This window comes from Durotheca rogersii, assembly GCF_024521655.1.
Source record: "Durotheca rogersii strain YMJ 92031201 chromosome Unknown GGS23scaffold_12, whole genome shotgun sequence".
Classification (NCBI taxonomy): Eukaryota; Fungi; Ascomycota; class Sordariomycetes; order Xylariales; family Xylariaceae; genus Durotheca; species Durotheca rogersii.
The window spans coordinates 801,340-815,894 of record NW_026251243.1 but is presented as its reverse complement, the minus strand read 5'-3'; the positions used below and the strand labels follow the sequence as shown (position 1 = coordinate 815,894).

The following is a 14,555-nucleotide window of genomic DNA, read 5'->3' as shown; positions in this document are numbered from 1 at the left end:
TCATGCTTTGTTGTTGTGTGATTTATTCTACAGGCTTTGGAATTTTATTAGGTTCCTACTTCCCTAACTCTCCATGTGTTATTAGGTAAATGGGCTACCTCCAGGAGGCAGGTACCTACCTAGGTACCTACCTTGTAGGTTATGGGCACTGCTTAACTTGTTTTAAGACATATTTCCGAGATATAGCATTAAAACCCTATATTATTTACGTATATATCCATAGAAGACCTGGCAGCCCTACATTATTTAGTTATGCAGTATGATGCAGCGCCCAGCAGCACTTGAAGTAGCAGTTGGAAATACAAACATTACCTTACCTACCTACATACGCGGCCATACCAAAACTGAATCAGAGGGGCAATATCGCCTTAACTTCCCTGTCTATATATTCTCTGCTTCTCCCAGCTAGTAATTCTTCTCCGTTAACAGCTCTAGGATGAAGAGTTATTGAACCCGTCACGCCGAAAGCTAGACTTGCAGCTGTCTTTGTCTCCAATCGTCAAGGGCTAAGAGATGGCGCGCCTACAACCCAAGACGTCTGTTGCGCCTGAGAGGCTCAAGACTCTCTTGCCTTCTCTGAAGCCGACCATTTACCACGACCCAAGCGCGAAACAAGTTGCAAATAAGTAGGCTGACCCTTTTCTTATCTGCCCGTTAGCTTATGCCGTGGACTTGGATTCCACTGCCCAGTATTGAAACCGAATAGGATTCCATTAACTGACCCACTCTCTTTGTGCAGCATCCGCACCATCGCCTGGAATCCCTTAGGGACGTACATCGCTACAGGCTGTTTAGACAAAACTCTGCGCGTCTGTATGCTACTCCTTCTCTCCATGGGTGTTTTCCAAGGCCCTCTGGGCCTGCCGTTCTGTTCTGCACACGGGCCCTGTGCAATTTATCGAAGGCCTGGGTTGCTGATTTATATCTGCTGGTTTTAGGGAATGTGGACAAGCCCAATGTCCGCCAAACAACGGAGCTGAAGGGCCACGCGGCGTCAATCGAAAAAGTGGCCTTCAATCCTGTGAAGGAGCATGAGCTGTGTAGCGTAAGTAGTGACGGTGTGGTTAGATTTTGGGATGTGAAGATGAAGCAAGTCTTGAATGAGGTTAAAGGTTTAGGAGAGACCTTTACCCTGGCTTGGGCACCTCATGGCGAATACGTCGTTGTCGGAAACAAGGTAGGCACTTCCCCACCTGGTTCGGCTTCAAGACTGACTCCCTCTACTCTGGGCTGTAGGAAGATAAATTGTTTGTCATTTCGCCGTCTCAGGACTCGCCAATCTCTTCACACCAGCAGCCTGTGCAGACGAACAACATCGTATTCTGTTGGAGTGGCCAGAGGGTTTTCGCCACTACCGGTGATGGAAAGACAAGAATCCTCTCATTTCCCGATTTCGAGCCCGCATATCAATTCAGCTATAAGGAAGGATCAGAGGCCGAGTTCATGTTAGCTGGGCATACCTCATCTTGCATAGCGGTTGAGCTCCATCCATTCAATCGCTATTTAGCTACGGGTGGGACGGACTCCCTCATCTCACTCTGGGAAACAGCGGAATGGAACTGTGTTAGGACGGCTACTAAAATGACCGGCCCAGTTCGAAGCCTGAGTATGTGACAGAAGTTGAGGATCAACAGCCCTGCTGTTCCTTCCGACCCGTCTCCCTCTTCCTCTCACTTAACATTATTGACACTATGGCGTAGGTTTCTCTTGGGATGGCCTCTACATCGTAGGTGGAAGCGATGAAGGTCAGTTCTAAACCCCAACCTATGTGTTTACCAAGGTATTGGCTAATATTCCCAAACCTGTTGTTTGTAGGATCTGGCCTAGAGGTTTTCAACTCAGAAACGGGTGAGCATCTTTGCACATACAAGACCACCACGCCTTCTCCAATCGTCGCCTGGGCACCGAATCGATATGCGCTCGCGTTTGCGGATTCTGGAAGTCTTCGCGTAATAGGAGCCAGCGCTGGGGGGAAGTAGGATATCCCCGAGGTCAGCCTTTACGACATTTCGGACGAAAGCATATGAAGCTTTCTAGGGCAATGACGCAGCACGAACCACGGCTAGGATTCCATTCATCTACAGGGCAAGTTGCGGGGCAGTTAGATTCAAGCACGGAACACTCTCGTCTTCGTTTCGCGTTGCTGCTGTGGCTTTGGAATTCTTCAGAGCCATCCGGTGGGATAGCTTGGGGTTGATGTGGCCAGCATTGGCGCTCAGCCCGTTTTGGACTCTTCGACCGTCCCGGCCACTTATTCTCCGCGATAGGAACTTCTTCTCCTGCAACCGAGACACGATCATCATCCGAGCCGCGGCCCCAGGTGAATATATCACGCTTAGAAACGTCGAGGCATGGTGTATGATGAGCTTATGGGTCTAGAGGGGTGTGTGTGACCCCCATACCTGTGTATTTAACTAGGCCTGCGAGGCAGAGGGCGTATCACATGAACATGTCAGCTCTGTGAGGTCAACCGAGTGATTGGCGCAATTAGGTGCCCTTTGACGTTTTCAGCAGGTAGGCTCTACGACGTAGGTACTGGTATCTGGCATGGGCCATGCATCAGCCCCAGGATTCGTTCAACTCGTCGCATACACGGCATTTTAGGAGGTGTGCCTCCATTTAGGTGGCTGCCTTAGGAGACAAATCGCATCCCGTCAACACAGCAGGTATATACCTACCTACCTACCTCTGTTCGTGATGGAGGACAATGCATGTATAGGTAAGGGTGGTGTAGTAATTCCGCAACTACGGGCTGTGAGGCCGTCGCGGCCTCCACCGCCTACGCTAGGTTGCATGCATCCATTTGTCAGAGGAGGAGTCGGAGTCGTGAGGAGTTTTAAGGTTGGGTGGTATCAACTCGCTTAAACGGCCTTGATATGGCTTCCACATGGTGGATGGTACCTACATTAGGCATGTACATAGGAGGTACCTGTGTGGTAGATATATGCGCTTAAGGTACCTGTCCTCGCCATGTCCCCGAGCGGTAGCATTATGTACCTACCTAAAGGCAGACGTTATCCGAGTTGCTTAGAAGAGGTATCTAGGTACCTAGGTACGCATACACATATTACCTCTTAGGTACCACCGGCCCTGTCAGCCCTAAGGCATTAACTCAACATAAGCCCCCTTGGGTAGGTACCTAGGTAGGTGGGTATGAGTACGTATTTTCCATGCAGAGCGTCAATTCATGGCCCGGAGCTAAGCACCATTACCATTACTAAGCATATCCGTCTCGTCCCTTCGTTCCCGCGCCTGATTGGCGGGTGTCCCGCTCCCACATCTGTCCATCCGTTACCCTAGGAAGGCAAGTCCTGGCTTCCCCAGTTGTTGCATTCGCGTCCGGGCCCTCTCGTCCTGCTGCCTGTTGTTTCAACTGTCGCGCCTGCTCCCAGGACTTCCTGACCCGGTGGATGACGGAGCTGATAAGCATCGGTTGAAGCTGCATGCGTTAGGTAGGTTATGTCGACATATACCATATATGAGTATATATATATATATATATGCGTGCATAAAACCAGAATACAGCTCCATCATAAGCAGTAGCCTGTGGCTGTGACCCCATTTTCTTGATTCGTGATAACATAGGCCCGGTCCCCTTCCCTTTTCCTTGCTGGGTCTTCTTTTCCTCTTCTCCGTTTCCAAACCTGCCGTCGTGGTTCTTTCGCTCGTGATCTGGCGTTGACCATGAATTGAATTAAGCATAGAATCCAATCGTGGCGGCCCTTCAGCCTTAATTGCTTGGCACTTGACCAGCGTCTTCTTGGTGACGGTACCGGCTCTTTATCCCACTCCCCGCCTTGCCGGATTGAATCGACGGCCCCTTCGCGGCCTTCCTCGCGCTTCTACTTCTCTCTTACGCTAGATTTCGTCGGATCACAACACCGTGTCGGACTTCTCACCGTAATATTTAGGCCGTCTCACCACGCAGATTAAACCGCCGATGCGAAAACGTGGAAACTGAGCACCGGAGCAGGCAGAGAGTAGAGGAGAGAGAGCGAGAGCGAGATTAGACTAGTTAAAGGCACGCTCTCTTCCAATTTTTCCCATATTCGATATCCCCTTTTTGGCATTACCGACTCGGTAGCGGCGCGATCAAGCCGGTAGAGTGACTTGCGGCCGAAGCCCGTCTCGCAACACGCCTCCCCGATCCAGACTCTCCCCTACCCTACCGGCGGCAACACCTTAGCCACTCTGCGCGCTTGCCTTAGTTGCGCTTCTGAACAATGTCTGCTTTACCTCGCGACGATGGCAAAGCGCCACCAAACGATGCTGGCTCCCAAGATCCCAGCAACAGTCCCACTGCCGACGGCCCTTCTCAATCTCAGAACAACAACAACAACGTTCCCAGGCCCAAGCGACTCGCGTGTATGATATGCCGGAAGCGCAAGCTTAGGTGCGATGGGATCAAGCCCAGCTGCAGCACCTGCAAGAGGCTGGGGCACGCCTGTGCGTATGACGAAGTGAGGCGGAAGAGTGGCCCGAAAAGGGGCTATGTGAAGGCGCTGGAAGAGAGGCTTAGTGAGTATCAAGATGCCTGCCTATTCGAGTCGGGAGGTTGAGAGGCTAAGTCTTTTTATTTGCACACAGAGCAAGTTGAGACGCTTCTGAACAAATCCCAGGAGTCGACATTCAATGTCGGGTCTGATGTGAACAATACGCCGAATGTCGCCTTTGAGCAGAATCGCAACCAACGGCCCGCTGCGACGCCTAGCTTCGCCGTTACGAATCCTCCAATCGGCATCTCCAATGACCGTGACCTGGACCGGTGGCAGTTTAACGGAGAATCACCACAAGCTGGCAATGGTCTCGACGACTTCAACTTTAACGGGAACGTGCCGCTGGGCATCGGCGGCATGGACAACAGCTTCACGTGGGAGATGATCGGTCTGGGATTAGAGGAACCTCTTCCCCCTCAGGAGACGATCGATGACTTGTAAGCGGCCGTACGCTGCCGCGCAACGCACTGGGAAACCACTAACGGCCGATTCTTAGACATCAGATCTATTTCGACAAGATTCACCCTTCCTTACCTATGATTCACAAATTCCGGTATCTAACGGCGATGAATTTGTACGATACCCTCGCCTCGCCCGTCTTGCTCCATCTTTACTCTTCTCCTATCTCTTTTCCTTCTTGGCACCGGCTGACCTTTCATGCTCGTCTGTTCGCCTAGAGCACCGAATCATAGGCCGCCTGTCGCGCTTCGATACGCGATCTGGACGCAGGCTTGCGCAATAACCGACAAGTATGCAGATTTGAGGGACCTGTTTTACCAGCGCGCTCGCAAATATATAGAGACGGATTATATCAAGGGCTATGGCGAACACATGATCTCTGTAGCCCACGCCCAGACTCACATATTACTCGCCTCGTACGAATTCAAGATGATGTACTTCCCTCGAGCGTGGATGAGCACCGGTGCTTCCGTGCGCTTATGCCAGATGTAGGTCGCGAGGGTTGGACCTGGCTTATAGATACGCCCATGCTTACGCAGTGTTTAGGATCGGGCTGCACAGGATTGATGGAGCCGGCCTTGATGTAAAGCAGTGTCTCCCCCCCGCTCGCGATTGGACGGAGAAGGAAGAGAGACGGCGGACGTTTTGGATGGCCTTCTGCCAGGACCGATACGCGAGTATTGGAACGGGTTGGCCTATGACGATCGACGAGCGGGATATCATGACAAATCTGCCTTCTTCTGAGGACGCGTTCGAGAACAGCCGGCCGGAGCAGACCCAGTCGCTTGCCGACTCGATGAGCCCTGCTGGAGCTGCCAAGCTCGCGTCCTTTGGGGGGGTCGTGTTGATGGCGTGCCTGTTCGGTCGCAATCTCATCCACCTACACCGTCCCGACGCCGATGATAGAGACCACGATCTCAACGGGGAATTCTGGAAACGACACAGGAATATGGACAACATCCTCCTCAATACTTCTCTCTGTCTGCCGAACCACTTGAAGCTTCCCACCGGCCTTTGTAACCCCAACATCGTGTTCACCAATATGAACATCCATACTTCAACCATCTGCCTCCACCAAGCAGCGATTTTCAAGGCGGACAGGAACAAATTGCCGCCGTCCGTCGGCGCCGAAAGCAAGGTTCGTTGCATCACGGCCGCGAACGAGATTGCTAGCATCATGAGAATGGTGTCACATCTAGACTTGTGCGCAGTAAGTGCCCCTTGCGTAAACCAAAATAGGAGGTTGGTGCCCTCTCAGATATACGAATGTCTAACGCGAAGCAGATGAACCCATTCATATCTTTTTGTCTTTATGTCGCTGCGCGAGTATTCGTCCAATACCTAAAGAGCCGGCCGGACGATAGCCAGTCGGCGGACTCGCTCCGATTTCTTCTAGCTGCGATGAATGCCCTCAAGAGGAAGAACCCATTGACCGAATCATTTTTGGTACAATTGGACGTCGATCTAGAAGCGTTGGGGGCGAGGATACCCAAACTCAAATCGGCCTTCCCTAAGAGTGCGGATAGTGTAAGTCTCTGGCTGGATGACAGCCTTGCCACGCCCACCGGCCGTGTTTGCTAATAGCTCGTAGCCTGGTTCGGGGTTCAAAATGCCTAAGATGCATGGTGCTGACGCGGGATGCGAGACCCATGAGTCCGGCGGCGGTATTCTTGCATTTAACAATGCGAAGATGGTGAACGACGATCCCCCAAGCGTTCCCATCATTGCGCAGCCCGGGGGCCACACTTCGATGCCGACTAGGCAAAGGGCAGACGACTATAATTCCGGCCACGGCTGGCTACCTCCGCGCGAGCCGAGCCCGGGCCCGGACCAGCGCAACCAAGGCATAATGTCGCCCATGATGTACACGTCGGGAATAGTAGACGGCCCAGGGAGCGAGTCGAACGAGACGGACGGGCCGTCGAGTGGACGGACACCGAACTCAAGTACCGGGTCAGACAATCGCCAGAGCACGACAGGCGCAAGCCACTTGGCCAACTCTAGCCGGACGTCCTTCGAGGCAAGCCCCATCGGATCTCACCAAAATCTCGGGCCGCCGACGGAAATTGGCGGCACGGCGGCGGCGGCGAGCTTTTTTCACGTATCGAACGCCGGTCCGAGTGTAACCCCTGGACCGGCTTTTGGCGCGACGAATACGTCAGGGAACGTCTTCACGATGCCGAACGCTTGGGGCGAGCAAACGGGAATGACGCCGGTAGCCGAGGGCGTTCTTCAACACCTCTTGGACATGCGCATGGATCTAGGGGGGTGGGAGCCGGGCCCGTGAAGCGCTCGGGTAGGCGAGATCGGCTGAGCGAGTGGGGGGAGAATCTGTCAAGGAGCGGAAATGTACGGGCGCGAAAAGAGGGGGGGCACTCATTTTGGCTGGCTTGTGGGTTAGGATACCCACCAACGAGCTCTTTGCTCCCTCGCGCGATCCTGTGGGCGTTCTTGGGGCTCGGATACCTACGGCGGAGGTGGAGGCAGACAACTTGTGTTGAGGTGTGCGTAGTTGTACACGAGGGCGATGCGGCTTGAGAGATGTATTACTATTATCGTTAGCATACATACGTACATAGATATATACGATCTGCCTGGGTTGGGCAGGGTCGGTACCTGAAGTAGTGTAGATAGCATGTTAGAGGTAGTAGGCATATTGCCGGTGGACAAGAAATCCCACCTGCCGCTCTGTATACCACGATGCACCACACCGACGTGCTCTCGCCAGCTATATCCATAATATACCTACCTAGATTGGGCGGAAGGCCAGCCATCCGTGCCGTACCGTACCGCGCCTCCCAAGGTCCACGTTTACCAGCATAATATAGGTTACCTACACCTCCGATATGCCCCCGAAACTGCTACATTCTGTCCGCTGGTATGCACCGAGTATGGGGAGGGAGGTTACCTGGGTTGCCCACCTCGGGCGCTTAGGGATGAATCACTTGACCGGCCTGTCAGCTTGCCGTTAGGCTGGGTGGTTAATAATAGCCAGTCTTATCAGCCACGCGATGTAGAATGGCACGTCAAGTCAAGTCAGGTAGGCAAGTAGGCTACTCGGTAGGTAGGTCGGCCGGACTGCCTTGTCTACTCCGTAGGTGGACACCTTGGAATCCATGCTGCAGCGCATGCCATCCCCCATAGCCTGCCTGCGTATCCCGGGCGACGACCCCATCTCGGTATCGCAACAGCTTCGTTACCAAAAGAAAAAGAAAAAAAAAAGGGACGTGATTGCGTGCCGGACGATGACCGGTCGTCCGTACAAATTATACCTGGCGTGCGTCTCGATGGACAGGGATGCAGACGGTCGTAGGTACGCCCGCTCGTAGGGAAGCGAGCGAGCGAGCGAGGGGTGTGCACGCGCGCGCATGTTTTGAGCGCGCGAGTGTGTGGGCGTGCGAGTGTAGTGGGTGCGTGAGCAAGTGACTAACTATATGTACGTGTAGATGCGCGTGGTATGCGTCCTCGTCGTCACCGAGAAGGGAGAAGAGGAGGGAAGATGTGTCGTGCTGTGAAGGCTCAACGTGTCTGTTAACCAGAGGCCTAGTGGAAAGGGAGGGGGGGGATCCAGGATCCGAGACGGAGAGGGGGGAGGCTAGAAGAGCGTGGAGAAGGTGAAGAATGGAAAGGTGGGGGGCGGGAAGCAGTTCGTTGGGGAATCGGGGGCCGGTCGGAGAAGGCAAGAGAATAAATACCCATGCTCCGTGCTTACATTGGCAAGATGGGAGGAGGTCGGTATGTAGGCAGGACGAAGCTGGCTCGCCCCCTTGCCTACATGGCGATAATGGACGAGAGATCTGGGATCGCCAGGGTCCAAAATTCGGCTGTCAGCGGTGGTGGCAGCAAGCGTGTGGCAGTGGGCGGCGGCGGTGGTTAAGGGGGCAGAGGGCGTGCGATTGGACCGCAGTAATAGGTGCTGGGTATTATACATGTCCTGGCCCCCCGTTGGGAGGTCTCAACGTTCGCTACGGACCGGATACCTTAGGGATTGCAGCAGGTGACTCGGTGGCCAATCTAGGCCGGCTGGCATCCGATTAATATATCTCTTGCCTATGGCCAGACACGCAAGGCACATACACGCCAACGGCCACATCTCGTCCCCGTCTGTACAATGTAGGTGCGTAATCGTGTATCTGATCTTCGGCGCCGGCGCCGGCCCATTGACCATGTTGTCCCGTAGCCGTAGGGAGTGAGTTGCTAGGAGGGGGGCGGCGTCGGCTTACCTAAACACACGTATAGGCGGGGTTCTAGCTTACCCCTAGGAAGTAGGTTAGGTACCTGGCGGCGGAGGGGTGCGGTGTCGCCTAGGTACCTACCTACCTCCTAGGTAGGTACGCAGCGACGACGCGGGTAGGCTGTATCTGAGACGGGCGCCGCACCCAAGCACGGGCGGCCGATGGGAGGCGGGTACACGAGGTCGCGGCGGGTGGAGGTACCTCGCTCGGTACCTGGCCAGGCATCGGACAGGTGTTCGTTTGCCGTTTCGGGGCTAGGCTGGGCCCTGGCGGATCTGACCCAGGGCAGAGTCGGGGGCGGCCAGGGTAGGCCAGGGCAGGCAGGGCCTCGGCCGCGCTGGACTGCTGGGATGGCCAGGAGCGAGAGAAGCCAAGGGAAACGAGCCAGGGCCAAGGCGGGGCAACCTCGCGAGCTGCAACTTTTCAGCTTCCATCGGCGCTTTTGGCCCTTTTTCATCTTGATACTCCCTCCGACCTTCACGTTCCCAGCCCAGCCCGGCCCCGTCCCAGTTCCCCTTCCTGCTACCATCACCACCTCCTCCTCCTACTGCTGCTGCTGCTGCTGCTGCTGCTTGCTGTTGTCGCGATACTGCTGCTTGCTGCTGCTGCTGCTGCTGCGGCTGCTGTTACGACCGCTCTCCTCCTCCTCTCCTCCTCTCCTCCTCTTCTCCTTCTCCCCCGTTCCCTCTCCCCAGCCCGCCTCAGCCTGCCCGCCTGTCCGCCTGCTCGACTACCTACCTACCTACCTATCTACCTACATAGGAACACGCATCCGTTCTCGCCCACGCCTCGACCGGGGAAGTAATATACACTACCTACATATACCCATCCATCCATCCTACCATCCATCCATCCGTCCATCCACCCACCCATCCATACCGTATCGACCTACATACGTACGCACGCACGCACACACGCACATACACACGCAACTTATACCTACACGCACGCCTATCTCTATACCTGGTATCTGCCTATCCATCCGTGCCTGGGTCCTACATACCTCCCCTACCTCTCTCCCCTCTCTCCAGCCCTAACTACCGTACCTATCTCTTACTTTATTTTTACCTCCCTCCTCCTCCTGCAGCTCCTCTTCTTCTCGACCCTACCCAACCCTACCCTACTCCGTACCTCCAGGGCACCACCTGGCTGCCCACCCCGTCTGCCGGTCTCGCCCCGATTCGATCTAATACGAGACTAAATCCGCCTGCCCTGGACCAAGAAGCCCACACACCCCCTTCCGCGTTGACCAGAGCCCGAATTATGACGGCGAAAACGCTTCGCCCACGACAACCGACCTGAGAATGGGGTAGAACAGGCTGGTGGGCTGCGCCGGATCTGTTCAGAGGCACCAAGCAGCAGCACCAGCAGCACCAGCACCGTCAGCAGCACCGGCAGCGGGCATCAGATACGCCACCACCCGCAACACCAACACCACTCTCCGCGTCCTCTCGCACGATCAGCAGCACCAACGATACCTGCCCGAGCAGCATTGTCAATATAATGGACCCCGCCTCTGTCCATTTCCCGCCGCCACCACCGCCGCCGCCGCCGCCGCCGCCGCTGCCTCCGCTTCCCCCTCGCTCCGCAGCGGCCGCGCCAGCACCAGAGGCGCCGCTCCCGCACGACATCCACCATCACGGCCACCACCCGCAACCGTCGCATCTCTTCCGCCTTCCCACCCTGCCGTCCCACCCCGGCCTCGACCTGACCACGCTCGACGCCCCCGATCCCACCCTCTTCCAACACCATCTCCAGCGCCTGCACAATGTACCCACCGTCCCCGTCGTCCAGGACGATTACGTCTCTCACGCCCAAGACGGCTTCGATCGCGAATCCAACTCGGCTCATATGCTCCAACATGTCCACAACCAATCGCCCACCGAGCTCCGGCACACCCCTCACCAACGCCACGCAGCTCTTCCGCCTCCGTCTTCGCAGTCTACGCCACCGGCACACGGCCAATTTGGTATCCTAACGCAGAGCGCCATACCCCAGGCGGGGGTCATACCCCAGCTTCAGCAAGAGCAGGATGTGTTCGCCCGTCAGGCCGCGCAAGCTGCTTCCGCCGCTGCCGAGACCTCTGAGCAGCGGCCGCATGGCCAATTGGTTAACAGGATAGTCGTCGACCCCCCCGATCTCCAGGTCTGGCGCGAGAAGCTGTTCAATGTCGACGACACCATCACCTTGACCAATGACCAGTAGGGAGCTGGATGCCCCCCTGGGACTGAATCCTTCACACTAATAATCCGCTAGATTCGAGACTTACTTCCCCCACATCGATAATGTCTACTCACATCGCTCGACGCAGAAGTACAAGCGCAAGCCTTTCATCTCGCACTACTGGGACTGCCGGATGAAGGGACGGCCGCCGGGAACGCCCAAATCGGACGACCCCTCCAAGAAGAAGCGCAAACGCCAGGCGCGCGAGAGGGACCTATGCGACGTCAAGATAAAGATCACCGAGTACTTCCCAGGTGCGACCATCGCCCAAGGCGACGGCGAAGCGAGCCACAACCTCTCCCAGCCGAGCACCTTCCCACCCTCGCAACCGCCCCTCTTCCACGACGGACTGCCGCAGCCTGCAGACGTTCGCCTTAACGGGGAAAAATTCTGGACGATCCAAAGAGTGAATGGCAATGGAGGGAACGGGAAGGGCGATGGCGTCGCCGGTCCTCACAAGCATAGCCTAGAGAAGAGCGACGAGATCAAGAAATCTACCGTGCAGAGGTATATCGCCGCGCAAGAGAAGGAAGCCAAGAAGACACAGGTGGGTTTCGCCTTGTATTATAGCCGTGCTGGCTCGCCTCCACGTCTGATTATATATATGGGGAAATCCTGTTGAGCTGGCCATCTTTACGGCATTTCGCCGTCTTACTCCAACATAGCGTGGGGGGGCTGAGGGAGGGAGAGGATACTTCATTAGAACCCGGAATACCCCCCCCCCCCCATCGCCTGACCACACCCTTCTCGCCAATACCTACTACATATGAACATGGAAACACCGTTGCTAACCGACCATGCTGACCCAGACTCAGAGGCCTTTACAGAGGAAAATTTCCGGCTCCGCGTCCGCAACGGCAAAACGGCACGCCAAGGAACATGAGCTCAAGCTCTACGCCGCCTGTTTCTGGTAAGTGCTAGCTCTGGAATGCACATCGCTCTCCTTTGTTGATGGTCGTCTTTTTTCTTTTACCAGCCCCTTTTCCCAACGAGTATGGATCGCACTGGAAGCGAAGGGCATGCAGTACCAATACTGCGAAACGGACCCATTCAAACGACCTACGCAACTCCTCGAGGCGAATCCTCGGGGGCTGGTCCCGGCCATCCGCGAAGGGGATTGGGCGAGCGGCGAGAGCACCATCATCCTGGAATATGTGAGTCGTCGGAACCATGCGACACGAGTAATCGAATCCGATCGTTGACTTGCTCCTCCTGCCAGCTCGAAGACCATGACCGAACTGTGCCCTTGTTCCCTACAGATCCGAGGCTGAAGGCGAATTGCAGGCTATGGATAGACCATGTAAGTCGTAGTCGACGACTGCCGCGAACGCGGTGATATGGGGACGTCGGCTAACCCCGTTTCAGATCAACGCAAAGATCGTGCCAGCGTTCTTCGCCCTAGCGAGAGCGACGGACTTCGCGAAGCAGGCCGAGTGCACGGATAGGCTTCAAAGCGAGATCGAGGCGCTGGTCCAAGCCGCCGACGAACGAGTGCGTCTTCTCCCCTCGAGTCGTCCGTAGTGCCGTAGAGAGAGGGTTACGGATAGATATATACTCACCGTTCCTCCAGGGCCCATACTTTCTCGGGGGAGACCTATGCCTCGTGGATATCCACTTCGCACCCTTCGTTCTGCGGCTGTCGCGTATACTGCGGGAGCTGCGCAACTGGCGTGACCCCATGCCGGGGTCGCGCTGGCAGCAATGGGCCGCCGCCCTTGAGCAGAACATCCACGTCCAGGCCACGACCAGTCAGGACGAGCTCTACGTCGAAACGTTGGATCTCTTCTTGAACAGCCGCCAGCCTTACGGTGACCCTCTAGCACGTTGACGCGTACGGGCTCTAGTAGATGATACTTACCGGCGGACACCCTCCGTCTCCTTCACTACTTATTTTTTTTCCTACTACATAATTAGTTGAAACCACGAATACGTATAGACGAGAGTTTGGGGGAGGGGGAGAAAGCGTTTGCATACAATATTATTCCCGTTTATTATTTACATTTATTATATATACATACACGTACCTTCATATCTATAATAGGACCAGCAAATTTTTGATACGGGCCGGGCATCCCTTCCTCCCCTCCCTCCCAGTGGCAGTTTAACCCGGAAATAGGAGGCGGAAAGTGCGGGAGGGTGGTTTGGGGGAATTTCGCAAATCAACACGGAAATTCTCTCGAGTTCTGGTTTCCAGTGCTCATGGCTGTAATACTAGCGAAAGAAGGATAATCATACTGCTCGCACATATATATATATACACATAAATATATATATGTGTGTGTGTGTGTGTGTGTGTGTGTGTGTGTCGAAATCTACACATATATACGCATGGCCGCCCGTCACGGTCGACAACGCCGTATCAGTGGAACAAAAAAAAGAAAGGAGGTTGAAAAGGACGTCCGAGGAATCCTATACATCTCGAGTACTTGATAATCCGTTTCCCGTAGGAAGCTATATATGCCGGTGTCTTTCTTGTGACATCCCTCCCTCCCCTCCTTTGCGTATCTATTACCGCATCTCTCGCGCTGTTCGTCAGTTCGCCGGAGCAGTACCAACGGTACCTGCCGGCTGCGAACCTGGCCCAGCCCGAGCCCCTGCGCTTTAGGCCTGCCAGAGAGTAGAGAGGGAGAGAAGGGAGAGAAGGGAGAGAAGGGAGAGAAGGGAGAGAAGGGAGAGAAGGGAGAGAAGGGAGAGAAGGGAGAGAAGGGAGAGAAGAGAGAGAAGAGAGAGAAGAGAGAGAAGAGAGAGAAGAGAGAGAAGAGAGAGAAGAGAGAGAAGAGACGGCGCGTTAGAATTCCTTAATCCGTAATGTCGCAGACGTACATACGTACACGACGCGGTTCTACCTCTCTGCCTTCTCTCCTCCCCCCCCCCCCCCACCCACGCACCCTCCAGTCCGGCGCGTCGCAACGGGACATCATCATCTCCTTCCGTCGGACGGGCGTGCCGCGCACGGCCAGGCGGCCATCGAGGAGGCGCCAGCGCCCCCCCCCTCCCCCGACAGATAGACAACCAACTCTTATCTCCTCCCGGCGGCGTCTGCGGATCGATCGATCGACACCTAGACCCCGCCCGCGGGGTGCCGAGATGCAGAATGTCGTCGGGGGCGCTGGCTCCCCGCGGCGGCACCCGAGAGGCGCGC

General features: G+C 55.4%; 3 protein-coding genes across 3 annotated transcripts; all 3 read left to right on the top strand.

The window, feature by feature from the left end:
* The first annotated feature begins 300 nt into the window (after positions 1-300).
* On the top strand, positions 301-2,662 carry GGS23DRAFT_571416 (WD40 repeat-like protein). The gene is made up of 6 exons (XM_051516578.1): positions 301-626; positions 740-813; positions 939-1,177; positions 1,237-1,606; positions 1,701-1,745; positions 1,816-2,662. Exons 1-6 carry the CDS (start codon positions 514-516, stop codon positions 1,977-1,979), a joined length of 1,005 nt encoding a protein of 334 aa, XP_051371411.1. The 5' UTR covers positions 301-513; the 3' UTR covers positions 1,980-2,662.
* Positions 2,663-3,503: 841 nt separating this feature from the next.
* Positions 3,504-7,668, top strand: GGS23DRAFT_571411 (uncharacterized protein). Its single transcript, XM_051516577.1, has 7 exons — positions 3,504-4,518; positions 4,588-4,933; positions 4,993-5,070; positions 5,174-5,443; positions 5,502-6,165; positions 6,240-6,482; positions 6,547-7,668. Exons 1-7 carry the CDS (start codon positions 4,224-4,226, stop codon positions 7,240-7,242), a joined length of 2,592 nt encoding a protein of 863 aa, XP_051371410.1. The 5' UTR covers positions 3,504-4,223; the 3' UTR covers positions 7,243-7,668.
* A 3,008-nt stretch (positions 7,669-10,676) lies between these two features.
* GGS23DRAFT_571398 (uncharacterized protein) lies at positions 10,677-13,719 on the top strand. Its single transcript, XM_051516576.1, has 7 exons — positions 10,677-11,391; positions 11,447-11,960; positions 12,223-12,323; positions 12,390-12,567; positions 12,633-12,713; positions 12,779-12,904; positions 12,984-13,719. Exons 1-7 carry the CDS (start codon positions 10,694-10,696, stop codon positions 13,239-13,241), a joined length of 1,956 nt encoding a protein of 651 aa, XP_051371409.1. The 5' UTR covers positions 10,677-10,693; the 3' UTR covers positions 13,242-13,719.
* Positions 13,720-14,555: the final 836 nt, after the last annotated feature.

Excerpts from the sequence above, each read along its gene's own strand:
- GGS23DRAFT_571416 (XM_051516578.1), top strand. The coding sequence starts at position 514 with ATGGCGCGCCTACAACCCAAGACGTCTGTTGCGCCTGAGAGGCTCAAG. Across the intron at positions 814-938 it reads AGACAAAACTCTGCGCGTCT|GGAATGTGGACAAGCCCAAT; the intron begins GTATGCTACTCC and ends TGCTGGTTTTAG. Across the intron at positions 1,607-1,700 it reads CGGCCCAGTTCGAAGCCTGA|GTTTCTCTTGGGATGGCCTC; the intron begins GTATGTGACAGA and ends ACTATGGCGTAG.
- GGS23DRAFT_571411 (XM_051516577.1), top strand. The coding sequence starts at position 4,224 with ATGTCTGCTTTACCTCGCGACGATGGCAAAGCGCCACCAAACGATGCT. Across the intron at positions 4,934-4,992 it reads CAGGAGACGATCGATGACTT|ACATCAGATCTATTTCGACA; the intron begins GTAAGCGGCCGT and ends GCCGATTCTTAG. Across the intron at positions 5,444-5,501 it reads TCCGTGCGCTTATGCCAGAT|GATCGGGCTGCACAGGATTG; the intron begins GTAGGTCGCGAG and ends CGCAGTGTTTAG.
- GGS23DRAFT_571398 (XM_051516576.1), top strand. The coding sequence starts at position 10,694 with ATGGACCCCGCCTCTGTCCATTTCCCGCCGCCACCACCGCCGCCGCCG. Across the intron at positions 12,568-12,632 it reads GCACCATCATCCTGGAATAT|CTCGAAGACCATGACCGAAC; the intron begins GTGAGTCGTCGG and ends TCCTCCTGCCAG. Across the intron at positions 12,714-12,778 it reads GCAGGCTATGGATAGACCAT|ATCAACGCAAAGATCGTGCC; the intron begins GTAAGTCGTAGT and ends ACCCCGTTTCAG.